Here is a 26,362-nt window from a genome sequence, read left to right on the forward strand (position 1 = left end):
ACAACACAACAGCCTCTTTAAAACTCTTTAGGTCCAGCCTTTCTATTGGATGCCACATCAAAACTCATTGTAAGCACGACCACCACGTGTCTGTTTCCAGCTAGCAAGTATCACGTGCCTCTCATAAGTCTGTTTTCAGCTGAGGATGAACTAAAAACATTTCCACATCCCACATTTCAGATCAAAACAAAAGAATACAAAGAAGAAACCAAAAGTTTCCTTACAGTTGCTCTTCAAGAAGACCCAGGTTAGGGGCTGGAGAGACGGCTCAGTGGTTTAAGAGCACTGACTGTTCTTCCACAGGACCTAGGTTCACTTTCAAGCAACCACATGGCACCGCACAACTGTCTGTAATTCCAAGATCTGACACCCTCACACAGACACACATGCAGGCAGCACACCAATGGGCAGACAATAAAACTAAGTAATTATTTGAAAAACAAAATGAAGTTTGACTTCCAGCATCCATGTCAGCTAACAAGCTTCTGTAGCTCCTGTTCCAGCGGATCCAGCACCCGCTTCTGGTTTCGTTTTGTTTGTTTGTTTTTAATTATTAATTTATTCAGATTACAACTAAATTGTTATCCCATCACTTGTATCCTCCCATTCCTCCCTCCCTCCCACTTTCACCCTATTCCCCTCCCCTAGGTCTATGACCCAGGGGGACCTCCTCCCCCACTATATGGTCATAGGCTATCAAGTCTCATCTTGGCAGCCTGCTTATTCTTTCTTTGAGTGCCACCAGGCCTCCCCACCAAGGGGAGGTGGTCAAATATGGAGCACCAGAGTTCATGTCAGAGTCAGTCCCCACACTCCACATAAGTGTGGAGAATGTCCTGTCCGTTGGGTAGATCAGAGTAGGGGTTCAATCCACCCACCAATCTACCCACAAACAGTGCACTTATGCATGCGGGTAGGCAAAACACTCATACACACAAATTAAAAATCTTTATTTTATTTATTTTTTATTTTTTATTTTTTTACCACTTTTTAAAAAATTAATTTATTTTTGTTACATCTCAATGGTTATCCCATCCCTTGTATCCTCCCATTCTTCCCTCCCTCCCATTTTCCCCTTACTCCCCTCCCCTATGACTGTGCCTGAGGGGGACTTCCTCCCCCTGTATATGATCATAGGGTATCAAGTCTCTTCTTGGTAGCCTGCTATCCTTCCTCTGAGTGCCACCAGGCCTCCCCATCCAGGGGACATGGTCAAATATGAGGCACCAGAGTTCATGTGAAAGTCAGACCCCACTCTCCACTCAACTGTGGAGAATGTCCTGTCCATTGGCTAGATCTGGGTAGGGGTTTAAAGTTTATGGCCTGTATTGTCCTTGGCTGGTGCCATAGTTGGAAAATCTTTATTTTTTTTATTAAGTTCAAGTTCATCCTGTGCTACATAGGATGTTCGAGGCCAGTCAGAGATACAAAAGATCCTGTCTCAAAAATAAATAACAACAATTTTTAAAGATACGAAAACCACTGTTGCTGTCTACTGTACATGTACTCCAAATACCACCCAGGCAAGGTCCGAGACATATAGAACTGAGACCACAATCAAATTTTAGGGAAAAAGTCATTGGGGGGGGTGTGCAATTGTTTCCCATTTCCTAATCCCTGCAGCTTCTGGCAGCCATTAACCTATATCCTGCTTGCAGGCTGACCTCCTTTAGACATTTCATCAAGTGGGATATTATATGGTCCTGCCTAACTCGCTTCTCAAGTCTAGGTAGCATCATGGTCTAAAGTTTCATACGTCAGTGCTTCCTCTTATTTTTGTGCTTTAGTCTTGAAGAAGGATGGCAGGCTAAGTTTTATTTATATTTGTATTTTAGATAGATAGTCTTTGAGTGACTGATGTGCTTCCTTACATACAGAGTCAGGCAGGAGCCTAGCCCAGAGTTTTAAGACAAAAGGGAAATGTGAAATGCAGGCCTGGACGCCAGGCTTTCATCCTGCTTTTTGTTACCTTGTGGGCCCAAGAGTTGTTAGTGCTTTTTAGGAAAAGCAGTGTCTTCATGCCAGTTATAAGGCAAGCTCTCAGCCCCCCCCCCTTCCCAAGAGGACCACAGGTGTGTGTCATCAGGCCCTGAGTTGATTTTTATGTTTTTGAGCAAGTTTGATGACCATAACTTTTAATCTCCTAGTATTTATACTAGATGGTGAGTTCAGATAGAACCATTTAGTGTAGAAATTAGCTAAATCCATTTTTACATTAATTTTTCCACTAATATAATGTAAAGGAATGTTAATTCAGAATATGACTCTGTGTGTGTGTGTGTGTGTGTGTGTGTGTGTGTGTGTGTGTGTGTGTTTCAAGACAGGGTTTCTCTGTGTAGCCTTGACTGTCCTGGACTCACTTTGTAGACCAGGCTGGCTTCGAACTCACAGTGATCTGCCTGCCCCTGCCTCCAGAGTGCTGGGATTAAAGGTGTGTGCCACCACACCCAGCACAACATGACTGTTCTGACAAGGGATCTTATCCAAAGATCTTCTAGGTCTTTGTGATCCAGCTGGAATACAAACACACCTTTAATCCAGGAGACAGGCAAGCAGATCTGGTGGGGGGAAAAGCTTAGATCCAGACATGAGGGTACATGCCTTTAATCCCAAACAATTAAAGTAAAGTGGGTTTGTAGAAGAAAGTACCCATGTTTGAAAGTGATGTCTAATTGAGTGGCAGAAAAAAGTGACGAATCAGAGAAGACTTTACAGAATAGGATACTCCCAACTCTCAGGAGAAGAGAGAGGAAAGGGAAGCTACTTAAAAGGCAATGCAGAGAAAGTTTTACTGGGACAGTGATAAAGAGACAGGGTGCAGAGAGAGAACTCAAGTAAAGACTCAAACAAGCCAGAGGATGAGGAGCCAGACAATTAGAGCAGATTATTGCAGTTAGTTTGAGGCCAAACAGAGCAATTCAGGGGCAGAGAGAAAAGCCAGATTGAATAAGTCAGATGGGAGAAGAGTTTGAGGCAGAACAGCTGATTTGAACCAGCCAGCTTATGTTAGGGTCCGGGTGATCTGCTGAAGACCCCAAGGCAGGATGCAAAAAGTGTTTTTATTCTAGAATGCTAGGATCTCCTCTCTCCTCTAGAGGGCGATCCTGAAATGAGCACATAAGCTCAATTGATAGACTGTGGGCTTGACAAGCTTTAATTGATTGGTTAGAATTGAGTCAGAGTGTATTTGGGAATTCAGGACTGGCTGTTTGTTTGGTTACAGGGACGTGTTTGAGTTACTGAGGTTTTGGCTTTTACTCAGGAGTTGGCCTTTAATTTGATTGGATGGAGCCAGCTTTGTTCTTTACCAAGGCCATGAAGTAATAAAAACATGTTATTTAGTCATTTTGTTCTATAAGCTGATTATCTGTCCATGGATTTTCCATAATTTGTGTTTTTTCTAGGAATTGTTAGAAACTTGGCATAGTTAGGCAGAGTGAAAACCTGCCAGAGTTGGTCTAGTCAAGCAAACTCGGGTCTTTGTGGGGCTTGGGGTCGCTGTGGAAGGGTCCCTTCACTCAGAACTCAGAAAGGTCAAGAATGGGTGAGCTTATTAAGCAGTAAGTCTCAGGAGGTTGAAAAGGTTCTAGGCCTAGGTTAGATTGTACAGAGGCTAGAAGCTTCCAGAGCTAGGCCTACGTTAGCAAAAGGAGGCAGTGTGCCTCCATGACAACAATTGAAACAGGAGAATAAAGTTATCATTTACAATATAATATGCTGAGACTAAAGCTGTATCTCAAATTCCTACTACAGTTGAGTTGATCACACCATCCATAAGGTCTACTTTTAGAAGAGTTGTATCATATGCCAACATGCCCACAGCACAACCCAGTTGTACCACAGAGTAAGTCATTAAGAATTACAAAGGAGCCAGGAGCAGTGCAGCATGCCTTTAGTGGCAACACTCTTTTTCTTTCCTTTTTTTTTTTTTTTGAGATCTATGTCTGTAGCTCTGGCTCACCTCCAGTGGCTACAGGCATGTACTCTACCTCTCCCACGTAACCAGCACTTGCCTAGCAACCTTATGTTACTATGGACAAATGTCCACCTAGCTATGATGTTGTGTGGGGGAGGTGCTCCAAGTTTGTTTGGCCTGTGGGTACATGACCTCTGCCCTAACCTGATGGCTCTGTTCCCACCTGCCCAGAAATGAAGTGTTCCCTCCCAGTCATTGGAACACTCAGGTCTGAGTAACAATTTACAGGGGTCCCCAGGATGGCTGGGAAAAAACCTTAATATGGAGCCAGGCATTCCTTAAGGACTGTTGACCCTTTGCTCTGCAATGCCTGGGAGCTCCTGCTGGCCTGCAGGTGAGGTAAGGGCAGGATAATGGGCTGTGAGGTATCAACAGCTGCCTCTGCTTCTGTACAGCCTGTTTACTGCTATGGGAACACGACCTGTTTGTTTGTTTTGAGACAGGGTTTCTCTGCGTAGCCCCGGCTATGCTGGAACTTGTTCTGTAGACCAGGCTGGCCTCAGACTCAGAGATCTGCCTGCCTCTGCTTCCTGTGTGTTAGGATTAGGGGCATGAGCACTACCCAGAGAAATGGGCTTTTTATTAATATATAGCAGGAGAGAAAAAAAAAACTAAGGAAAGTGAGGCAGTTTTCCTGCCCAGCTGTGGATCCCACGGACAACTGTACAGCACACCTTTCTGATGTCCAACTTGAGAAACCCACCTCAGCCGGGTGCACACACCTGTAATCCCAGCACTCAGGGAAGGAGAGGCAGGCAGATCGAGGTGAGTTCGAGGCTAGCCTGGCCTACAAAGTGAGTCCAGGGCAGCCAAGTCTAACACAGAGAAACCCTGTCTTAAAAAGCCAAACACCAAAACCAAACAAAACAAACCTACCTTAACCCAACCTTCACACAGCATGCTGTTGGCCAGCGTTACTCCGAATTGCTCCAACCCTACTGAAATAGAATAAGTCAGAAAAGACCAATTATTAGATCCCGGTTCCTTGATTTTTCAGTGATTCGCTTAAAGCGCTGCTTGTCCTGACTACTGCTGAGCATGGCTTCCCTTGCTACCTGGAGCAGCATGGCCTGGAGAAACAGCTGAAAGAAAAGGCCACTGCCCTTAGCAACTGACTACAAAACCTCAGCCTGCAGACAGCAGGTTTAAGTGCAAACACCAGGCTTGTTTTTTATTTGAGTTTGGGTGAAAACTCTCGACTAGATCTACTGATTTCTTGGTGGACCAGGTTGCCTTCCATCTTGTTAAAAACCAGTTATGTCCCTGTACTCAATTTTCTCCCCAATGATGAAATGACTGCTTATTTTAGTTGAGTGGAAAAAACACCACAGGGAAAAAGGAGAGTGGGAAAACTAACGACAGCAATGAAGAGAACTGAGTCCTCCCTCAGGAGACTGCAGCGGAGTTAGGCTTGCCCAGCTCCAGCTCCTCATCCACAGCACCTGGATGCAGAGATGGTCTGTTGGGTTTTGGGTTTTCAAGTATGTGCAGCCTTGGCTGTCCTAGACTCACTTTATAGACTAGGTAGGCCTGGAACTCACTGAGATCTGCTTGCCTCTGCATCCCTGAATGCTGTGCCTGGGTACAAGGGTTCTTAATTCTTCGTCTGCTTTTTACCCTGGTTTTTCACTTTTAAAATAATCTTAAAACTAATACATCAAGCCATAGATAGTCTTATATTGATGACCGTCATATACTGGTTCCATACACGGTGCATTGTATGTTTGAGTTATGTTAAACTTAACTGTCTCCTCTAACATTTGTTGCTTGTTTAGTGGTAAAATGATTTTTTAAAAAATCTTCTAGCTTTTTGACATGCACACTACAGTAATGTCACCATGGTTTAAATAAGCTGGGTGGGGCTGAAAAGATGGCTAAAGTGTTACAGGCACTTGGCTGAGTTTCCAGAGAGCAGTGCTGGGTTTCTAGCAACCCGTTAGGCAGTTTTCAACTCTCTAACTCCGGCTCCAAGGGATACCACGCCTTCCTCCGGCTTCCGAGGGCACCTGAATTTACGTGCATATGCCACATACACGCAGTCAAGTAAGTAAATAATAAAATAACTTGCACGGCTGGAAAAAAAAACCGCTGGGTCATTTGGACCGCTAGCCACACTGCCCACTGTGGCGCCCCGCCCACAAGGCTGTCATAACTCCGCGCCGTAGCCACGCCCACACGACGCTTAGCCACGCCCACCGCGCGGAGGTCTTCCTGTTGCCGGGTCAGAGGCCAGGTCTTTGGTCTTCTAAGGTTCACACGCCCACTCGTGGTTGTGGGCCGCGCGCTCCGAGGAATGTGGGCGGGGATCGCGGGTCTGAGGTGCTCCTGCGCGCCGCTGCAGGCCCTGCGGGGCGGCCACGGGGTCGCGCTTCTTCCCGGCCACGCGCGGGCCCTGCAAACCTCGGTGGCCTCCTGCGGCAGCAAGAATTTGCTCAAGAAATTTGCCTCCAAAACCAGGTATGCCCGGCAAGGGCCTGCTGCGGGCCTGGTCGCCTGGTGCACGGTTAAACGGAGGCAGTTTCTGCAGGGAGCGGATGCCCACAGGACCTGGGCTGGTACCGTGGGAACAGATGTCTGTGGGGAGGGAGGCAATGCTATCTATATTCGTGTTAAATGGTGATTATTGGCAGATCACCTGCAGTTTCACCTGCTCTTTTTGTACAGCTTCCTGAAACCTCATACTACACAAAATTTGTTTTAATTATATATTTTTAATAATAAAGATTGATAAAATACTTTAATTTCACCAGGCGGTTGTCGTGTACACTAATCCCAGCACTCTCGAGGCAGAGGTGGGTGGATCTGAGTTCAAGGCCAGCCTTGTCTGCAGCATGAGTTAAGGATAGTCAGGGCTAAGCAGAGAAACCCTGTCTCTTAAAAAAAAAAAAAAAAAAAAAACCAACAAGAACAAAAGAAAAATATTTTTTATTTCCACACCTTCTTAGAATCTGCTAAGTGTGGTAAGCCAGTTTATATTTGGGGAGGGGGTTGTTTTAACAAATGATTTTACAGGTGGTTTTAGGTTTATGAAGAAGTGCATAGAATTGGCCTCAGATTCTCTATTAGAACTTAAGTTAATGTGATGTCCTTAATGTCTTTTCCTATTCAGACATGGTAACTAGACTGGTGAGTTCAGTCATCTTCTGTTTGACAGCTTTTTTTTTTGTTGTTGTTTTTCAAGATAGGGTTTCTCTGTGTAGCCTTGGCTATCCTGGACTACTTTGTAGACCAGGCTGTCCTCAAACTCACAGCAATCCACCTGCCTCTGCCTCACTAGTGCTGGGATTAAAGGTGTGCGCCACCACGCCCAGGTTCTGTTTGACAGCTTTAATAGTTTTTGAGAATCCTGCTTGGAAGTTATGTGGTTGTCCACCACTGGAATTTGATATTTTCTTTGTGATTCTATGTGGATTGTAGACTTGGGGAAAAGTAACAGGGAAAGCACCATTTTGTCCTGTCTTATGAAGGACGCAGATAGCCAGTGTGCTTCCCGGTGTTCGGCGGTGTCAGGAGTCTCTTAGGTCGTTTTTGGTATGAAGTTGCTATGTAGCCCCTGACCGTAAGAGTAAGAGGTGAGGGAGTGCGATCATGGATGTGGGCGATCATGTGCCCCTTCATTTATTAACTCATTCGTCACCTGGGCTTGTGGTTATCCACGAAGGTTTTGTTTTCCCAGAAGTGTTCCATCTTTGGCCATCAGCAGCCCTCTCACCCTCTTTGTTCCCTTTGACATACTCCATACGGTTAGCAGTTTCTTACTTTCTGGCACTTCAAGATGTCTTAAGCTCACCTTACGTATGCCTCCTTCAACCCTGAGAGACATTTTTGAGAAGTCCAGAGAAGTTCCTGGAAGGGGCTGGAAAACATGGTCCAGGAGCCACGTGTGTGTAGCCTTTGGTCTCTCTGCTCGTAAGCATTTTGTACTTACCTGGAGCATTTGTCCTCCTTCCCCACACTGCTGGAGCTCCCTCCTGTTCCAACAGGGACCCTTGAGGCTTCCTCAGTATTCAGTGGAACACACAGAACCGTCAACCTTGATCAACAAGGCGTAGTGCTTTTCGTGAAATTTGGAGATAAAACCTAAAGCCCTGTCTGCCCTTCCACCTTAGATAGACACAAGTCAAAGTTACAGGGTTGTGGTAAATGTCACTCCCACAGCCATGTTGTTGTCCATTAACCTGCAGTGGTTGTTAGCTTCCCATTAACATACCCGTGTCCAGTAAAAGCACCTACACTTGAAGTGTCATAGCCTTTTGATGTAGTTCAGCCAACTCCTTATTCTTAACTTTTCTCTTTAAGAGCCTCCCTTTTTAAAAAATTATTTATTATGTATACAATGTTCTGTCTGCATTTGTGCCTGCTCAACAGAAGAGGGTGCCAGATCTCATTATAGATGGTTGTGAGCCACCATGTGGTTGCTAGGAATTGAACTCAGGACCTCTCAAAGAGCAGCCAGTGCTCTTAACCTCTAAGTCATCTCTCCAGCCCCAAGCCCTCCCCTTTAAAGATTTATTAATGTTTATGAGTTTGTGTGTGGGTGTATGTGTGATTTCTTGAGACAGGGTTTCTCTGTATAACAGCCCTGGCTGTCCTGGAACTCACCCTGTAGACCAGGCTGGCCTCTAACTCACAGAAGTCCATACCTGCCTTTCCCTCTTGATTTCTGGGCCCACAGGTGTGTGTTGCCACCACTCAGCCTGTGTGTGTGTGATTTTTAAAGCTGTGGTAGCACATTCGAGGCCTGAACACCCCCTCTCATTTATTTTATGTGTATGAGTATTTTTTTTAAAGATGTATTTATTTATTATGTATACAGTGTTCTACCTGCATGTACACGTCCATGCCAGAAGAGGGCACCAGATCTCATTATAGATGGTTATGAGCCTCCATGTGGTTGCTAGGAATTGAACTCAGGACCTTTGGAAGAGCAGCCAGTGCTCTTAACCTCTGAGCCATCTTTCCAGCCCATGTATGAGTATTTTGCCTGCATGCATGTCCAGTCACCATGTGCATGCCTGGTATCTGTGGTGGTCTAAAGAGTGTGTCAGATTCCTGGAACAGTGATTGTGACACACCACATGGGTGCTGGGAACCGAACCCAGGTCCCCTGAAAGGGTAGAGTATGCTGTTAACTACTGAGTCATTTCTCCAGCGCCCCCTCCCCCAATCTAGTTTTTTTGTTTGTTTGTTTATTTGTTTGTTTTGATATAGAAAGAAGTTTTGGTATGAAGGTCCATCTCTGGGGCCTCACTTGACTCACAAGCCATCCAAGTATGAGTTCCTCACGAAGAGCACTGCCAAGAAGGCTAGGAAGGAAGACAGTATACGCCTGAGAGCCCTCAATGGCCTTCTCTACAAAGCACTGACAGAATTGCTGTGCACTCCTGAAGTGAGCCAGGAGCTCTATGACCTGAACGTGGAGCTCTCCAAGGTGAGCACAGGTCGGGGCTGGGAGCAGCAGGGCACACACCTGAGGTCTTGGTTTGGGAGTGCAGAGGTGCTGCCAAATCTGATTTAAGTTGTGGGTCAAAGTGCAGAGGCAGAACCTTTTCTTTACCTGGGTGAGGGGCCTGTGACTACACGGTGCCAGCCAGTGTGATGAGACAAAACATTAGAAGTAGTTGAGGAATGTGGTGAGGTAGCCACCCTGCCTTTGTCTTGATAAAGATAGTGAGGGTCCTTTCCAGCATCTGGAGAGATCGCTATGAGCAGTGCTGTGGGGTACCAGACTAATTTTCTGGGTATAAGAGGCCAAGGGAGCTGTAGTCTGTATCTCCAGCATACTGTGTGAACTGTGAAGACTAAACTTAAAGTAACTTGCAGTTGGGGCGCACCTCAGGTCTCGGTGACTTCAGACTTCTCCGCCTGCCGAGCATACTGGAAGACAGGTGTTTCTGCAGACCAGAACAGGCACACGGAGGCTGTCCTGCAGAGGAGCGCTGCCTACATGAGGTGATGGTGTTTGCTTTCTATGAGTACTGCCTTCTGCCTGCACCTTAGGTGGCTTGGCCGTTTGTCTGTGGGTAAACTTCTAAGAGTTCTCACTGAGGAGTTTTGCTTTTAAGGAAAATCTTGGAAGCATCTCCTTGATTCTTAGAGTCTAAGTTGCATTTTTCTGTAAGACTTAATTTAATCAGATTTCTTAAAAGCTTGGTAGGGCTCCACAGGTCCCTTCAAGGCGCTGTGAGGCAAGAACTGTCTTGGCAATGCTAGGATGTGCTGTCTGCCTCACCGTGCTGGGGCTTCCTTATTCCACCCCTGCCCACACTTAATGAACACACAGTGCCTCATTCACCTAAAGGCATCCTGAATGAACAAGTAAAAAAAAAATTAAAATATGAGCCGGCATGGTGGCGCATGCCTTTAACACCAGCACTTGGGAGGCAGAGGCGGGCAGATCTGTGTGAGTTCAAGGCTAGCCTGGTCTACAAAGTGAGTTCCAGGATAGCCAGGTCTACAAAAAGAAACCCTGTCTTGAAAAACCCAAAAAAAAAAAAGTAAAAATATGGTATTTTAAATATTGGCCTTTGATGGGAAACACAGGCAGATCTCTGGGTGCTGAGTGAGGCCCAGTGTATTCTACAGCTGCTCAAGTGTAGGTTTTTGGCAGACTTTTCTAAGAATGCACAGTGAACCACTAAAGAGCAGACAGCTGCTCATACCCAGTGCTGGGCCAGAACTGAGCTGTCTGTGAGCTTGACGGCCAGAAGAACTTTAGTTCTTATGGGATCATGAGTGAGCAAGACACGGGTTTACAAGTGCCACACGGGACTGTGCAGGGTTGACCTAGTGTCAACCGCTCGACCAGCGTACAAGGCTGTGAAACCACACGTGGTTTAGCCTGCCGCACTTTACCGTGATGCTTAATTGGGTCAGGTTTTGTGGGTGGCCAAAGATGATCCGGGCTTTCCTAAGAACTATTAATACATTTCCCCTTCCTCAGGTTCTTATCTGTGTGAAGCCAGTTTCATGTGTATCAGCAAAAATAGCCGCAGGAAGTAGGTTCAGAGCGTTGCCCTCCACTGAACTTGGCCTCAGAAATGTGCACACACACAACCAAGGCAATTGTCTCAATACTTCTTTAAAAAGTTTTTTTTTTTCACTAAAAACGTTTGTGCTAGCAGTTAGTAGGCCTTCAACGGCTTGCTTTAAATGACTTTTACAATGTGTCAATTTTAAGTTTCTCAGATTTAATTTTCAGTGTAGTAAACATCAGTAGAGCAACATAAACAAAAGTCGTTGGCCATTCTCAGTAAGACTGCAAAGAATCCTGAGACCCAAGGTCTTGAAACTGATGAGCTGCTTGGATACCATGACGTTACTCAGTGTCTTAGTTAGGGTTTCCGTTGCTGTGACGAAACACCATGACAGGGAGGGAAAGGCTTGTTTGGCTCACACTTCCACATTGCTGTTCATAATTGAAGGACGTCAGGACAGGAGCTCAAGCAGGACAGGACCCTGGAAGCAGGAGCTGATGCAGAGGCCATGGAGGGTGCTGCTTACTGCCTCGCTCCCTCTGACTTGCTCAGCTTGCTCTTTTAAAGAGCCCAGGACCACCAGCCCAGGGATGGCACCACCCACATGGACTGCGCTCTCCTCCATCAATTACTGCTTGAAAAAATGTCTGACAGTGCATCTCATGGAGGGATTTCCTAAACTGAGCCTCTTTCCTCTCTGATAACTCTAGCTTATCTCAAGTTGACACAAAACTAGCCAGTACACTCAGCTTATTCAGTTTAAAAAAAAAAGAAAGGCAGAAGTCCAGGTGGCCACGCATCTCAGCATCTCAGAGTGAGGTGTCTCCCACACACATGCAGCTCCTCCTGTGACTCTTGTCCCTTCCTTCACAGACTGCTCCTTCTCAGGAAGAAGGCTGTGCTGGGAAGCCATGTGTGGGGTCCGTCCAGCATGTCTGTCTGTCCTGCTCTCTCACATTCCCTGCCAGGGTCAGTGGCCATCCACTCCCACAGAGAGTGTCTGAAACCATCAGAGAAGGATCATTTCCTCTTTCACTGTTAAACAAGTGGGGTTTGGGTTGGAGGCAGTCAGAAACTTAGCTGAGTAATGGCTCTTTGAGGCTATTGTGATCGGCCAGAATTTGGTGTCAAAGGTCAAGGGGTTGCAGGGCTGAGACCTTATTTTGCTGGTCTGCATCGCATGACTGAGCTGTACAGAAACGCTTCATCTCTAGGGTGCAGGCATGTCAGGCTGGAGTCCTTTCAGGGACTGTCCACCGAGGACAGGATGCTGTAAGTCCAACAAACAGCTTGTTCACTGGGGCCCAGCCACCCTGGAGGAGTGAAGAGCAACTCTGCTATAGTGCGTCTTGTATTCTTCTGTGATGCAGCAGTTTGGAAAAGGCTTCACCAGAGCTTTGCTTCTCTCTCCGGCCATTTGCCTTCCCTCCTCTTCCTGCCTCCATAGTGAGCAAGTCTCCCTCACAGCCTGGTAAATGTGTGGGTTTGACGTAGTTACTGTTTTGTCCTCACCACTAAATGTCATGTGCTCTCTCCTTAGGCATCTTTTGATGTCTCAACAGACCCTGAGAAATGTTCCACCCATAGTGTTTGTTCAAGACAAAAAAGACGTAGTCCTGGCTGAGGTGAGCTTTTTAAAGAAATAGCCTTTCCCCCTCCCCCCAAATCCCATGAACTCCAGAACAAACATCCATCATCATCTATCTGTCTATCAATCTATCTATTTATTAATTAGATTTTCAAAATGTGTATGAATGTTTTACCTGTATGTCTGTCTGCACCACATGCATTTATTGCCCTCTGAGGCCAGAAAAGGACATTTGATTCCAGGAACTAGTATGTGGGTGCTGGGAATTGAACCCAGAGCCTCTGGAAGAGCAGCCAGTGTTCCCAACCACCAACTCATTTCTCCATCCCTATTTATTCACGTTTATATGTGTGGGTTCCATAGAGTTTCCATGGCTATGATCAAGCAACATGACCAAAAGCAACTTGGGGAGGAGAGAGCTTATTTCAGTTACAGTTCCACATCACAGTCCATCCCTGAGGGAAGTCAGAGCAGGAACTGGAACTGGACAGTAGCTGGAGACAGGGACCAGGTAGCAGTTTTGCTTATCCGCTTGCTCCTGGTGGTGCTTCCTTACACACCTGAGGACCACCTGCCCAGGGGCGGTGCCACCACAGTGGGCCGGGCACGCCCACATCAATCCCTAATTAAGAAAGTGTCCTATAGGCCAAAAAATACTCTTCAGGCTTGCCCACAGGCCAGAAAATGTCTACAGGGGCATTTTCTCAGTTGCAGTTTCCTCTTCCCAGATGACTCTAGCTTATGGCAAATTGGTATAAAACTAGCCAGCGCAGTACGTGAGGAGGTCAGAGGTCATAGGACAAGCTTCTTCAGTGTCTGTCCTGAGGATCCTACTCAGGTCACCAGGCTTGCCTTCATCAAGTGCCTTTACCCAGTGAGCCATTTAATAAGTAGCTTTTTTTACTTCATACTTTTTTTTTAATACACATATTTTTATACTCATTTATATTCATTAATGAGTAAAATTTTAAGTTTTCAGTTAATTTACTTTATATTTTTTAAGAGATAGTCTCATTTTGTAGCCTTGGCTGTCCTCAAACTTGCTATGTAGACCAGGCTGACTTTAAGCTCACAGACATCCCCCTGCCTCTGCCTCTCAGAGTCCTGCTGCTTTTGATTCAGGCCTGTTGATCCCTCAGAGTGGGCTCCTGTGGCTGTGACTGTCTGTGACCTTCTCACATCTGTTCTTGCCATGCTAAAGGCTTCTCAAACACTCAAATTCTGTGGCAAAACAGAATCATTTTGCAAAACTGCTTTAGAAAGCAGTGCATTTTAGTTACACAATTCAACCAGTGTCTAGTTTCCTCATAGACTTGCCTAGTGTTACCAGTTCTAGAAAGCTTAGTCATTGTCAGGGACAGGTTGACGGAGCAGAGAGGGTGTGAATCACCACACTGAGAAGGCATCTGCCCTGGAAGCAGAGGGCAAGAGCTGTGGCCCTCCATCAGCCATGCTTGCCTTTCAGGTAGATCGGTTACTCGCAGTGGCTGACTTTGGACCCCCAGATGAAAGGGATGACTCGGCACAAGATGGTTTGAGGTGAGACATGTGGACATTTTTATGTTACCTGTGACAGATGCCACCTAGTCTGTGCCTCTAGCAGCCTACATTGCCCCTTGGTGCCTGCCCCTGGGTCCAGCCCATGTCTGCATAGTTCTGGGTGACTGCCCGAGCACCACCATACTCAGACGCAGAAAGCTGAGGATGCGCACACTGCCATCCCAGCCGCTGTCTCTGGTTTTTACACCCTGGTTTGGAGCTTGGTTTAGGCTCTGTGTGAAGGCTTCTTTCCTCCCCACAGGAACCCCGATGTCTTGTCACCACATGACTCCCCAGAACCAACTACACACCCAAACCTGTGTGGGATTGACCACAAGGCGCTGAATAAACAAATAATGGAGTACAAACGCAAGAAGGAGAAGGGGCTCCTGAGCGTGCGCCTGGCCCCACCCTCAGGGCGGGGGCTGCTGCCGGAGCTGCCTCCTTTGCCCAGGAGGAGGAAGGCACCGTCCCGCCGGTACCAGGACACTTCCCCCAAAAGCTTCCTTTTGGGTGAGGAGGATGAGGACGAAGATGAGGGCAGCACCACGGACTATGAATGTCAAGCCCACGAGGCAGAGGAAGGGTGGCAAACAGAAGCTGGATATGACCGGGGACAGCAGGGGCTCTCTGGCCAAAGAGAACAGGGGTAGGGGTGAGGCCTCAGTGCTGCCTGCCCCGTCCTGAGCGTCGGACGGACTGCTGGACGACACGTTGGAGCGGAGTGTAGAGTGTGCTTTAGAGACAGTCGATGCAGGCGGAGCTCTTGGTGGAGGCATCCTTATGCTGTTTGTTGTTCAGCAGCTTTTTCCAGCTCTTTATACAGTTAATTACCTATCCTAACTCACTAGAATTTCCTCCAGTGTTCATGTGACATCTTATCAGTGAGAGACTCGCCTCACAGTCACTAGCACAGGCAGCCTGGCCTCAGGGGCCAGAGAGTTGAGCGTAGAACCCATGGGCCTACCTCTGCAGACCTCCACAGCTGGTTCTCGGGGCTTGCTCCCTGGTCCCTGGGTGACTTCTTTTTAAATAAAATGGTTTGTATTTCTTCTTTGAGACTTTCATATTACACAGTGGGTCTTGCTCACGTCTACTTTTCTCAGCTCCCTGCTAACTATTCCAGGGTTTCACTCCCTAAGTCTCCCCCCCACTTCCTGTCTCACTGGATCTAGTTAGTGCCGCCCATGTGTAACATCCTACCAGGGGCTACACTGCTGCCCCTAAGGAAAACTGACCCTTTGCCCCCTAGGAACCATCAGCTGCCAGTAGCTCCTTATCTGGGGGTGAGGCCTTAAGACCTCCTCCGCCATCCATGCTGACGTGGTGACTAGCTTGATATTGTGCAGATGAGTGTGATGATCTGTCATGTCTGGAAGATGTTGTTCCGCAGAAGTTCTTTTTTTTAATTTTTTTATTATTATAATTATTAGTTTAGTTTTTTAAAACAGGGTTTCTCTGTGTAGCCTTGATTGTCCTGGACTCGCTTTGTAGACCAGGCTGGCCTCCAAAGATTGTCCTGCCTCTGCCTACCGAGTGCTGGGATTAAAGGCGTGCGCCACCACTGCCCGGCCAGAAGTTCTTCCTGAGGTCTGGCTATTAGAGTCTTTCCACCTCTCTTGAAAATTATCCCCTGAGATTTGAGGGAGAGAGGGTGTGCTGTAGGTAAGCCCATTCAGGGTTATAGTTAACTTGTGTCCTTCTATGCACTTTGACCGGCTGTGGATCTCTGGGAGTCCTCTGATGAAGAAAACGACTATACTAATCTGTATTTGGAAGGCAGTTTGATACTGGGTCCATGTAGGTTCTGGAGGGCATATGGCCTCCCAGCTACAGGTGCTCTACCACGTTTACAGTACCAGGCATGAGTTCCCTTCTGAGAGTGGGCCTTAAATCCAACCAGAAGGGAATTGGTTACTACTGTAACATTCATGCCTCTGTTATGTTGATGGGCCCGTCTTGCCAGAATGGTCACTATTATAGCTCACAGGTTCATAGCCAGGTAAGGCGTTGGGTGACTTTTCTCTTGCAGCAGCCTGCATAGCGTCTTCTAGTACTATGAAAGCTAGCCAGCAAGGGAGAAAGTTTTTAGGTCAGCACCCGCTTGAATACTCCATGTCTTATGACCAGCATGTGTGACATCTCCAGCAGTAAGGGGTTACCATTAAGATCTAATTAAGACCCAGCACTCGGGAGGCAGAGGCAGGCGGATCGCTGTGAGTTCGAGGCCAGCCTGGTCTACAAAGCGAGTCCAGCACAGCCAAGGCTACACAGAGAAACCCTGTCTCAAAAAACAAAACAAACAAACAAAACAAAAGATCTAATTAAGAGCAATGGTAATAGCGTGTATTTTTTGCCGGGAAGTGTTGGGGTTTGGGGGGAGGGGGCTTGACCAACAATTTGGAGGGAGATTCTGTATGGCAGCTTCCCCTCCTCCTCCCCCCTCCCCTTCCTCTTCTTCCTCCCCTTCTCCCTCCTCCTCCTCTTCTTTCTCATTCTGTAATTTATTCCCTCATATAATACACCCCAACAGCCTCCTTCCTCTCCCTCCTACACACTTCCTCTCTGCCCCAGATCCACCCCTCCTCCATTTCCTTTCAGAAAAGGGCAGGCCTCCCAGGGACATCAGCCAAACATGGCACATCAAGTTGTAAAGGCTGGATGAGGCAACACAGTAGGAGGAAAAGGGTCCCCAAAACAGGCAAAACAGGTTTGTATGGAGGCTGTGATGGAGCAAAAAGAGTGTGTCACAGGTCGGAGGGCTGCCCATGGGACCCTGCCTGTGATCTAGATATGATTGTCCTATGGTGGCAGACGATGTTTGTGTGTTTTGCACTTCTGGCTTCCCTCCAATGTGTATTTCCTAAAATGCATCCTTGTGCCAGACGATCCCCAAGGGACGCAATGCACGCTCTGTTGTGCTGAGTGGTTTGTATGAGCGCCAATGTAAAGGCTCATTGGGCTGTTTACGCTTCACCTTGTAAATTATCATATCCTGTTTTAAACGGGAAAAGAGCATCAGAAAGCTCAAAAAAGTGAAAGACATGGCACTTAGACTGCGGAAAGGATACTAGCTTCCTGTGAGCTGAAACAAGATTGCAGGCCACGCATGGGAGCGTTGTTGAGTGTGACTCAGACTGCTCACTCTGCTTTCGCTCAGATGTCAACGGGTGCCATAGTGACATCTGATCACACCCAATAATAGCCAGTGACATGCAGCCACCAGCAGTCATAGCCAGCAGTCAGCTGTCTTTCCAGGACAAGTGTCTTTTCCAAGTTTTATCAAGACAGCATCTTTAAGCTGACAGTAGAACAGTGGCCCTGTTACTTAAATGACTGTGTGCTTGAGAAGTCAGCTGCTCTGTCATTAGACTTTCAGCAATTCTAGGACTCACACAGAGAACAATTTGAATACTCACTCAGCATATACTCCAAGCTGAGATGGAGTAAGCCGGCATTCTGCATTCCTTTGCGGCTAACCCTAATTAAGTGTCCTTTTCATGGACTTTTACCTTAGTCACATCTTGGTGGTAGTTTTCCTGTTTCAAACAGCTCCAGGCTGGTCATGGCCCATTATCTTAGCATGAAGGAGGCAGCAGCAGCAGGATAATTTGAGCTGCCAGCCCGGGTTGTATAGCAAGACCCTGTCTTAAAAACAAAACAAGAAGAAGACAACAGAAAAGCTTTAGGCTGTGGGGAGGATGTATCTGCAGTCCCTGCCCGGGCCCGTAATAGTCTCCCCTAAATTCTACTTATATACAGCAATACAGTCCGCACTGATAGGTGCAGCCGCAGGAATACACCCTAAGGAGAACATGCACACATGAGTCTGAGGCATTCACAGTTTGTCTCATGCATATATGTGGGTATGTGTGTGTCTAGAAGTCTATGTATAAGTGTCTGCGTGTACAATTATGCATGGACATGCCTGAGAGTACCCACCTGTGCTAATGCAGGATTGAATGCCCGTGTATGCAGGTATCCGTGTGTGAATGTTCATATGTCCACATGTGAATGTGAGGGTGTGGAAGGATGTGTGCATGTTAGGCATATGCATGCCTTCTGCATGGTTATGTGAATGCCAGTGTGTGGGGACCTGTGTGTACTGTATGTGCATAGACTGTAAGCGCTGGGAGTTCTGTGGCCTAACAGTGCTGAGATCCACAGGGCTTGCACATGTACTGTTGCTGGAAACCTTGTCCTGGGATGTGGGTGTCTTAGGAAGCCTTGGCTCCATAGGAGGAGAGAAAAGTGGAGTTGGAAAGATTGGAATCCCATGGAGGCCTTTTGCCTCCTCTCATCTGGGGATTGGAAGATTTAGAGAATGTTCTACTGTGTTCTGTGGTCACAGCAGGTCCCCCTGGCTTGCAGCTCCTCCCTCTAGTAGGACCTTGGTCTCTCACCTGTGACAGGAATTCTGAGAGGGTTAGAGTCAGGGGAACAGGTCTTACCAACCCCAAAATGCAGTGGAAGGACTCCCAAGAGATGATTTATGAATACATGTCATTAACCATTCAGGAAGATGAGTCAAGGGAATCACAAGCAAAAACCAGCCCCAAAAGACCCTGTTCAAAACCAACCCAACAAAAGCCCGCAGCATTTCTCCTCTAGTGCGGTGATTTCAGGTTACAACGCTTTCATACTTGACCATGTTGACTCTGCAGGAAATATTTAAAGGGATACCAGTTTTGCAGACATAATGCATAATTGGGCTGGAAATAAGATTGGTTTGGTTTGTGGGCCACTATAAAGTGAAGATGTAATGTGCCATGTCAAACACTTGAGATTTTCAGTGGTGTCAGCAGAGTGGAAGCCCCTCCCCCTCAGACTCAAGACAGCCTGTTGCTGGTTAGATGTCACCCATTTAGATTGTCCCCTGTACCAGTGGTGCCCTTTACCCCCTCATCCTTCCTTCCTACCCTGAAGAAGTGCAGCTCAGCTATTGTGACAAGCCCCTGTTGCATCTGAGGAGGAGTCTACTCAAAGCTTGCCTCTATGGCAAGAATGTCACATCAGCCAGGCGTGTTCTCAGCTTGGGCTGTCACCAGTGACATCCATGCTGCTGCGTCCACAATGGTGACATCTGACAACCTGTCCACTGTGAAGTCACTTTCTCCTGTGCCTGGCCAGAGGAGTTACTCAGCATGAGCTCAGAGTTCCTGTTTGCTCAGTAGTTATATTACTCTATCATGCTCATATGCCTTAGGGCCACATTGTCCCCAGCTGAACTTCGGGAATTTATGTTAATGTCTTGTGGCTGTCCTAATGAGGTACCACTAACTTGCTGAAAACAACAGGAAATTAGTCTTGGTTCTGAGGCTCCACTGTAGGTATGCCTTTTTTTTTTTAGTTCTTGTATCTACCACCTTTCTCCACCTCAATCCCTTCCAACCACCCAACACTATGTAGGTGAGAGTGAAAGTTAGAGGGGAAAGTGGGGCATAGACTTCTTTAGACTACTTCTTGCTGATCAGGGACATCAGGGGCCTAAGGACAAGTCCAATCTTCATCATCAGAATACCTAGCAATCCAGCAAATGCGACAGCCAACACAGCAGCAGGGGGAGCAGCAGCCACAACAAGCCCTCGCAGGACTTACCATTTGTACACTCTCCAGAGTGCCCAGAATTAAGCTATATGCAGCTGGCAAAATTCACACCCCTCCTAGAACACAAGACAGAATTATCAGCTGTGGACAATCTGAAGCAGCCCCATATCTCACACCTGGGATTAAAACAAAAACGTATTTACATAAGATAAACTGGGTTTTTTAATAAACCAAAATTCTTACTACACTCTAGGGAGGGACCTTCTGTTTCTCCAGCTCAAAGTCCTAGAGCTTCTGCTAGATTCTTCTAGGTCCCCACCTGCACTGGCCTCCCACCTTCCCATACCCAAATCTCCTCAACAGTTGCCTCGTGAAGATACTTGTTTAAGAGCTCACTGGCTCCAGGGTGACAGTGGTTTGCGATCTTTAGCTAATTCACCTGTGAGGACTATTCCCAAATGAGATCATTTCTGGAACCCCATGGATGCTCATGAGAATGGCAGCTGTGCCTTTGGGCCACTGTCCTGTGAGCACTGCCCACCTTTCCACTCTGTTTCTTTCCTGCCCCACCCTACAGTGTGCCACTATTTGACTCGCTTCAGAGGTGAGGGAAGGGTAGTAACTGGGACATGGACACCAGGGGTGCCCAGTGCTGCTGGTGCTAGGGCAGAGCTGGGCAGCACTGGGCACACTGTGCATAACTTGGTGGCTGTATTTGGCTCTGTGGAATGCAGGTGGAGCCACACATTCCTTGGAAGCAGATGCTGGAAGAATTTTGAGCAGGGTACAAGGTGGGTACCAGCATCTAGGCAGTGAGTGAGAAAGACAGTGGGCACAGGGGTCTTGGGCTGCCTAACTGTGTGGGCATATGTCTGGGCAGAAAATTCAGTTTAACTTGTGTTTTGTGTCTTCTGAATATGGCTCCCCTATAAGTGATGGTGTCTTAGTCAGTGTTTATTGCTATGAAAAGACACCATGACCACAGCAACTTATAAAGCAAAACATTTAAGTGGGGCTGGCTTATAGTTTCAGAGGTTTATCAACTATTGTTTTGGTGGGGAGCTTGGCAGCATACAGGTGGACATGGTGCTGGAAAAGGAGCTGAGAGTTCTGCATCCTGATCTTCAGGCAGTAGGCAGAGACAGAGAGATACTGAGGATGGCTTAGGCCTTTTATTTTTTTCTTTGTAGTTATGGCTGTCCTGGAACTCACTCTGTAGACCAGGCTTGCCTCAAACTCAAAGATCCTCCTGCCTCTGCCTCTGCCTCCAGAATGCTCGGATTAAAGGCATGTGCTACCACCACAGGGCTGGCTTAAGCCCACCCCCAGTAGTACACTTTCTCCAAGGTCACACCCACTCCAAGTCGGCCACACCTACTCCAACAAGGCCACACCTCCTAACCCCTCAAGTAGCACCACTCCCTGATGACCAAACATTCAAATAGATGAGCCTATAGGCACCATTCTTATTTAAACCACTAACTATGGGTACCTGTTGACCATGCCTCTGCAATAGAATAGGAGGAAGTCTTCTCTAGGGGAGCCGGGGTGGCAAGCCATATCAAATCCTGTCACACCCGTGTTGTCTTCCTCCTGCTGCAAATCTGTCACCTCCTTCATTCCCTAGCATAGATATAGACTGTTTCTCTTCGAGAAACAGGCATCTGTGGACAGCCGCACCACTGTACTCTTCCCAGTGTGCCTGACCAAAGTGGCCCCACTTTACCCCAGTAGTTCTGACTCCAGAAATGTTCAATTAGCTCTCTAGGTGGTTTCCAGTCTAGTGAACCAACACTTAAAGTCGTCCCAGGTCTTCTGTGGGCACGGTGTAGATTGTGCATATGCATGTTTTATAAGATGTGTGTGTGTGTGTGTAAGCCAGAGGTTGACATCAGGTATCCTTCTCAATCACTTTCTACGTTATTTGAGACAGGGTCTCCCACTGAGTCTGCAGCCTGCCATCTCATACTAGCCCCCACCACTAAGGTTACATATGTATGGCACTGCACCTAGCTTTACATGTATGCTGGAAATGCAATCTCAGGCCTTAATGCTTTCGCAGGAAGCACTTTACCCTTTGAGTCATGCCCCCAGAACTGCAATACCTAACTTAGTTCTTTTTAAAAAACATTTATTTATTTATTTATTTATTTATTTATTTATTTATTATGTATACAGTGTTTTGCCTGCAGATCCTCCTGCACGCCAGAAGAGGGCACCAGATCTCATTATAGATGATTGAGAGCCACCATATGGTTGCTGGGAATTGAGCTCAGGACCTTTGGAAGAGCAGCCAGTGCTCTTAACCTCTGAGCCACCTCTCCAGCCCCTTAACCCACTTCTTAAGTCAAGAATCCAGTGTTACAAAGATGGCTTAAAACTCATGACTTTGAGCAAGTGTCTGTGGGAACCGGTTGCTTCCACTTGTATCCTGTTTAACTGTGAATATCTAGGAAATACGATGACGCTGTTTGCCATATTATTTTACCTTAAACTGTTAGACTTTGATTGTCAGAGTCTATTCCTGGAAGCCCAATTGAGAGCCAAAGTCCAGAGTCGATGCAAAAGCAAAGGAATTTATTAAGCTGATATATCAGGGTCCATCAAACTCCGGGGAGATGGAAAGACCCCGTTCTGTAATGGTGGAGGGTTTAAATACCCTTACAGAGTACAAACATGATTGGTTAGTTGACCTTTAAAATGATTGGCTAAGTAATGGCGTGGGCAGGAGAAAAGGTGTGGGCGGGAGAAAAGAAGGAAGCTAGTGTCCAGGGATTATCCCAATTGGGAGGAGTAAGTACATTCCTGAGGTAGTGGAAAACTTTAAACACAAGCTGGCCATCCTGCCACACACAGTGATCTGACACTGCTGTCCCCAGTTCAGGCTGGACTCTTCATTACTAGACTCTTCCAAACAAGTAATTGATGTGTGTTTCCATAGCCTTACTTCCGTATTGGACTTTCTACTCCCGTGGCGGAACACTTAAATGGTGTTTTTATACTCAGACTGTTAGAACCTGTCCCAGACTGGGGGACTCCATTGTCACTCCTCCTTCTTCCCTCAGGGCGTAGGTGTAGGGAGCACACTGACACTGGATTGCCCTGAGGGGAGAAATGCTTCTCCTGTACAGCCCTTCTCGTGACGCAGCTCTCCTTTACTGTGGGGAGTAAGGGCTATATAAACCTTAGGGAAGAGGGTAGGGGCTTTCCAGGCAAGTTGTGCCCCTTTGGCTGGGGCTGAGGTGCTGGGAATGCTTCATTTGTATGGAGAGGAATTCCATGTGTCCCAGTCACCGGGCTACGTGACTGCTTCAAGAATGTCAGAGGTGAGGGTCAAAAGACTACGTGCACTGGAACACGAAGGCACAGAGCCGCACAGTCCCTGGAGCACCTTCCCATGTTTATTCTGCGCCTTCTGTGATCCCAGGCCACAGGTTGAAAGGGGGTCAGGGTTTCAGGACGGCCAGAGCTACATAAGAGAAAGACCCTCTCTCAACCAAACCACACGCAAACAGTACAAAACCAAACCTCCTCTTTCAGAGATCTATTAAACGGTGTTTGCAATGTTTGTCACTTTCCCATTTCAGAAGTGTGATTTCCGTGTGTAGCTTCCTGTGGTGTAAACCTGCCCTCTGCTGGCTCCAGGTCTGATGATGAGCAGGAAGCGTGAGGGGCAGGGGCTCCTGTGCTGCACATGTGAGGGAAGAGGAGCTAACCCGAGATGACTAATTTGCCTTTATTTGCGTTTTAGTCCAGTTGATTAATCTATATTAGTTGATACCCAGTATGATAGATGCTCAACTCTCCCCTCCAAGGTGGCCTCAAACTCTCCGTAGCCAAGGATGGCTTTGAACTCCTGATACTACGTCTCCACCTCTTGGGTGGAGATTGCAGATGTGCAGCACGACATGACACCAGGCCTCAGTGTTTTATTTTCAGTGAACAGAAAGAACTTGGAAGGCGCAGGCATGTGCTCTCTTGCTTAGGAAGTGATGGCTGGCGTTTCTTTCAGTTATATGTTAGCTTCAGAAATACTGACTCCAGCAAAGATATGCCTGTTAGAAAAGCACAGAGCCCTCGCCAGTTACCCACCAGTGTAGTTTTTCTTCAGCTCCTGCTTATGGTCTCTCTGGAGGGTGCTGGATGGCTCTCACATATTAGTTATGCCTCAGCATCTGATGGTCAGCCAGCAGCTTGACCTTGGCCTTATCCGTGCTTCAGGGATTTCTGACGGGCATTCAGAGGCTGTGGTGCAGTGCTATGACGTATGCAGGTGGAAGACTCAGATAGATCATGCTGCTGGCTTTCATAGTCCTCTTCTGAGTGCCTGTCTCTGATATCACAAGACCCAAACCCTCCTCATCTGAATAAAGAAGTCATGCTGGAAATCATTAAATACTATTTAACATTCTGCAGATTCTAGACAGTCCACAGTTATACCTGCTGGTATTTCTGCAGTACAACGTGACCCAGGACTGTCCTTTATATATGAAGCACATGCGAAAATATCAACTCAGTTTTTTAAAAAAAATGTCACCATGACAATTAACTAAGAGAAACAAAGGAAGAAGGATGATTCTGATAGGTTTTCAAGATGTCAGGCTATGGGCAGCTGGCTCTGTTGCCATGGTAAAGCACATGAGCTTGAGTCTTGTCTGTGGGTCAGAGTTTAGGTCTGACTCCGTTGTCAAATGGACACTAGAGTGTGACACAGAAACAGAAGTAGGAATGTGCAGTTGACTGTGGCTGCCCCTCATGGCCATACATTTGTGCCTGGACACTAGCCTGTAAGCAGCTGCCACTGAGTCGCAGATGGCTGAGAACACAAAGCCAGTCAGGGTCAAAGGACCGGTGTTTGTTATTTCTAAGACCTACAGTGTGCCAAGGCAAGGCCAGAAATATGCTTGCTTCTAACTTTCTAACTTGGAATTATACAAAGGACAGTAAAATCAAAAGAGAAGAACTAAAGAAAAAAAATCACTGAGGAAGCGGAAATAGGCAGACCAACCAAAGAAATGTTAATTATAAGGTTTGGAGTGAGGGAATATATTGTTATTATTTTAAAATTTATTTTAAGATTTATTTATTTTTATTTGTGTGTATGAATGTTTTGCCTGCATGTATGTCTGTGCCCTGTGTGTGTGCATTGTCCATACAGGCTAGAAGAGGGCATTGTATCCCTTGGAACGGGAGTTACAGCCAGTACAATCTGCAGGGTAGATTCTGGGAGTTGAACCATGGTCCTCCACAAGAACAAGGTCTCTTAACCACTAAGCCATCTCCCTAGCACTTTACTTGTTATTTTTTGGAATATGCCTTACTATGTCGTCCTAGCTGACCTACAGTTCACTATGTATAACTACCAATCTTTAGACTCAAGAGATAGACCTGCCTCTGCCTCTTGAATTCTGGAATTAAAAGTATATACCACCATGTTTGGCCAATTTATTTTTATTTTATTTTATTTATTTATTTTTTTTTATTTATTTATTTTATTTATTTATTTTATTTTATTTTATTTTATTTATTTTTATTTTAAATCCTAGGCTCTAAGTTGTACTTGCTTCAAAAATGTAAGTATTTTGATTTTTGTGAAAAAACCAGAATATATTTAAGTGACTATTATGGGAAAGGACAGAGTCTGAATTAGGAATCATATAGTTTTGTCTTGTTTTCTATACAAAATGTATAGTTTATACTTTTGTGAATGACTAATTTCTGAGGTTTTCACAGTCTTTCAGTGGTACACTCTGTACAGGCAACAAAGAGCATAAATATGTCTGTGGTTCATACTGGCCTGTTTGCCAGACAACCTTGGCACGGAGAGAAACTCTCACACATCTCAGGACCAAAGTCTGAGTCCTCAGGGCAAGAAACACCCTGAGTTTATCTTCAAATACATCGTAAGAATGTCCCTACCATCTGCGAGGCCCAGAGCTGAGGATGTCGCTTGGTGAAAGAGCGCTTGCCTAACATGCTCTAGGAGCTAAGGTCTATCACCAGTACTGCAATAAACAAATAAGCTTATAATAAAAACCAAGCTCAAGCTGAAGCATGCCCCGATTCATAAATGAAGAAAAGCCGCTGTGCGTGTGTGCTTCCTGGGACAGAACTCTGTAGAAGGCAGCAGGTAGGAGCATCAGGTGCTGGACATGGGAGCTGGAGGTTAGACAAACCACAGCAAGCAAGTTTGGAAGTTGGCGTTGTGTCAGGAAGATCGTACCATGGTAGGAGAAAGGGCATCTTGAAAGGGGAATAGGGAAATAGTGTTTGGGAGACCACATCCCAGTGTCATTTTCTAACAACTTACAATTCTGCTCAAAAGCCAGAAAGTGAAGATAAGTTAGAGAGGAAGGAGACAGTTGAAGATGAGCCTAGGAAATTGTCTTGGTCATGCTTTCTGTTGCTGCAGTGAAACACCATGATTAAAGTCAAGTTGGGGAGCAAATCATTTATTGGGCTCACGCTTTTACATTATGGTCCATCACTGAAGGAAGTCAGGACAGAAACTCAAACAGGGAAGGAACCTGGAGGCAGGAGCTGATGCAGAGGCCATGGCCGGGTGCTGCTTACTGGCTTGCTCCCCATGGCCTGCTAAACCAGCTTTCTTATAGAACCCAGGACACTAGCCCAGGCATGGCCCCACCCACAATGAGCTGGGCCCTCCCCCCCATCAATCATTAATTACGAAAATGCCCCGCAGGCGTTCCTACAGCCTGTATTCATAGTTTGTAG

The 26,362-nt window shown here is 46.5% G+C and overlaps 1 protein-coding gene and 1 long non-coding RNA gene across 2 annotated transcripts; both read left to right on the forward strand.

The window, feature by feature from the left end:
• Positions 1-6,163: 6,163 nt before the first annotated feature.
• Positions 6,164-15,139, forward strand: RBFA (ribosome binding factor A). Its single transcript, XM_084779389.1, has 6 exons — positions 6,164-6,433; positions 9,188-9,407; positions 9,816-9,928; positions 12,494-12,578; positions 14,007-14,080; positions 14,343-15,139. The coding sequence occupies exons 1-6, from the start codon at positions 6,270-6,272 to the stop codon at positions 14,731-14,733; spliced, it is 1,047 nt and encodes a 348-aa protein (XP_084635515.1). The 5' UTR covers positions 6,164-6,269; the 3' UTR covers positions 14,734-15,139.
• LOC311596176 lies at positions 6,441-7,859 on the forward strand. The gene is made up of 2 exons (XR_014778749.1): positions 6,441-7,548; positions 7,653-7,859. It is a non-coding gene; the product is annotated as an uncharacterized lncRNA (long non-coding RNA).
• Positions 15,140-26,362: the final 11,223 nt, after the last annotated feature.

This window comes from Acomys minous (assembly GCF_964271855.1).
Source record: "Acomys minous genome assembly, chromosome: 4".
NCBI classification, from domain to species: domain Eukaryota; kingdom Metazoa; phylum Chordata; class Mammalia; order Rodentia; family Muridae; genus Acomys; species Acomys minous.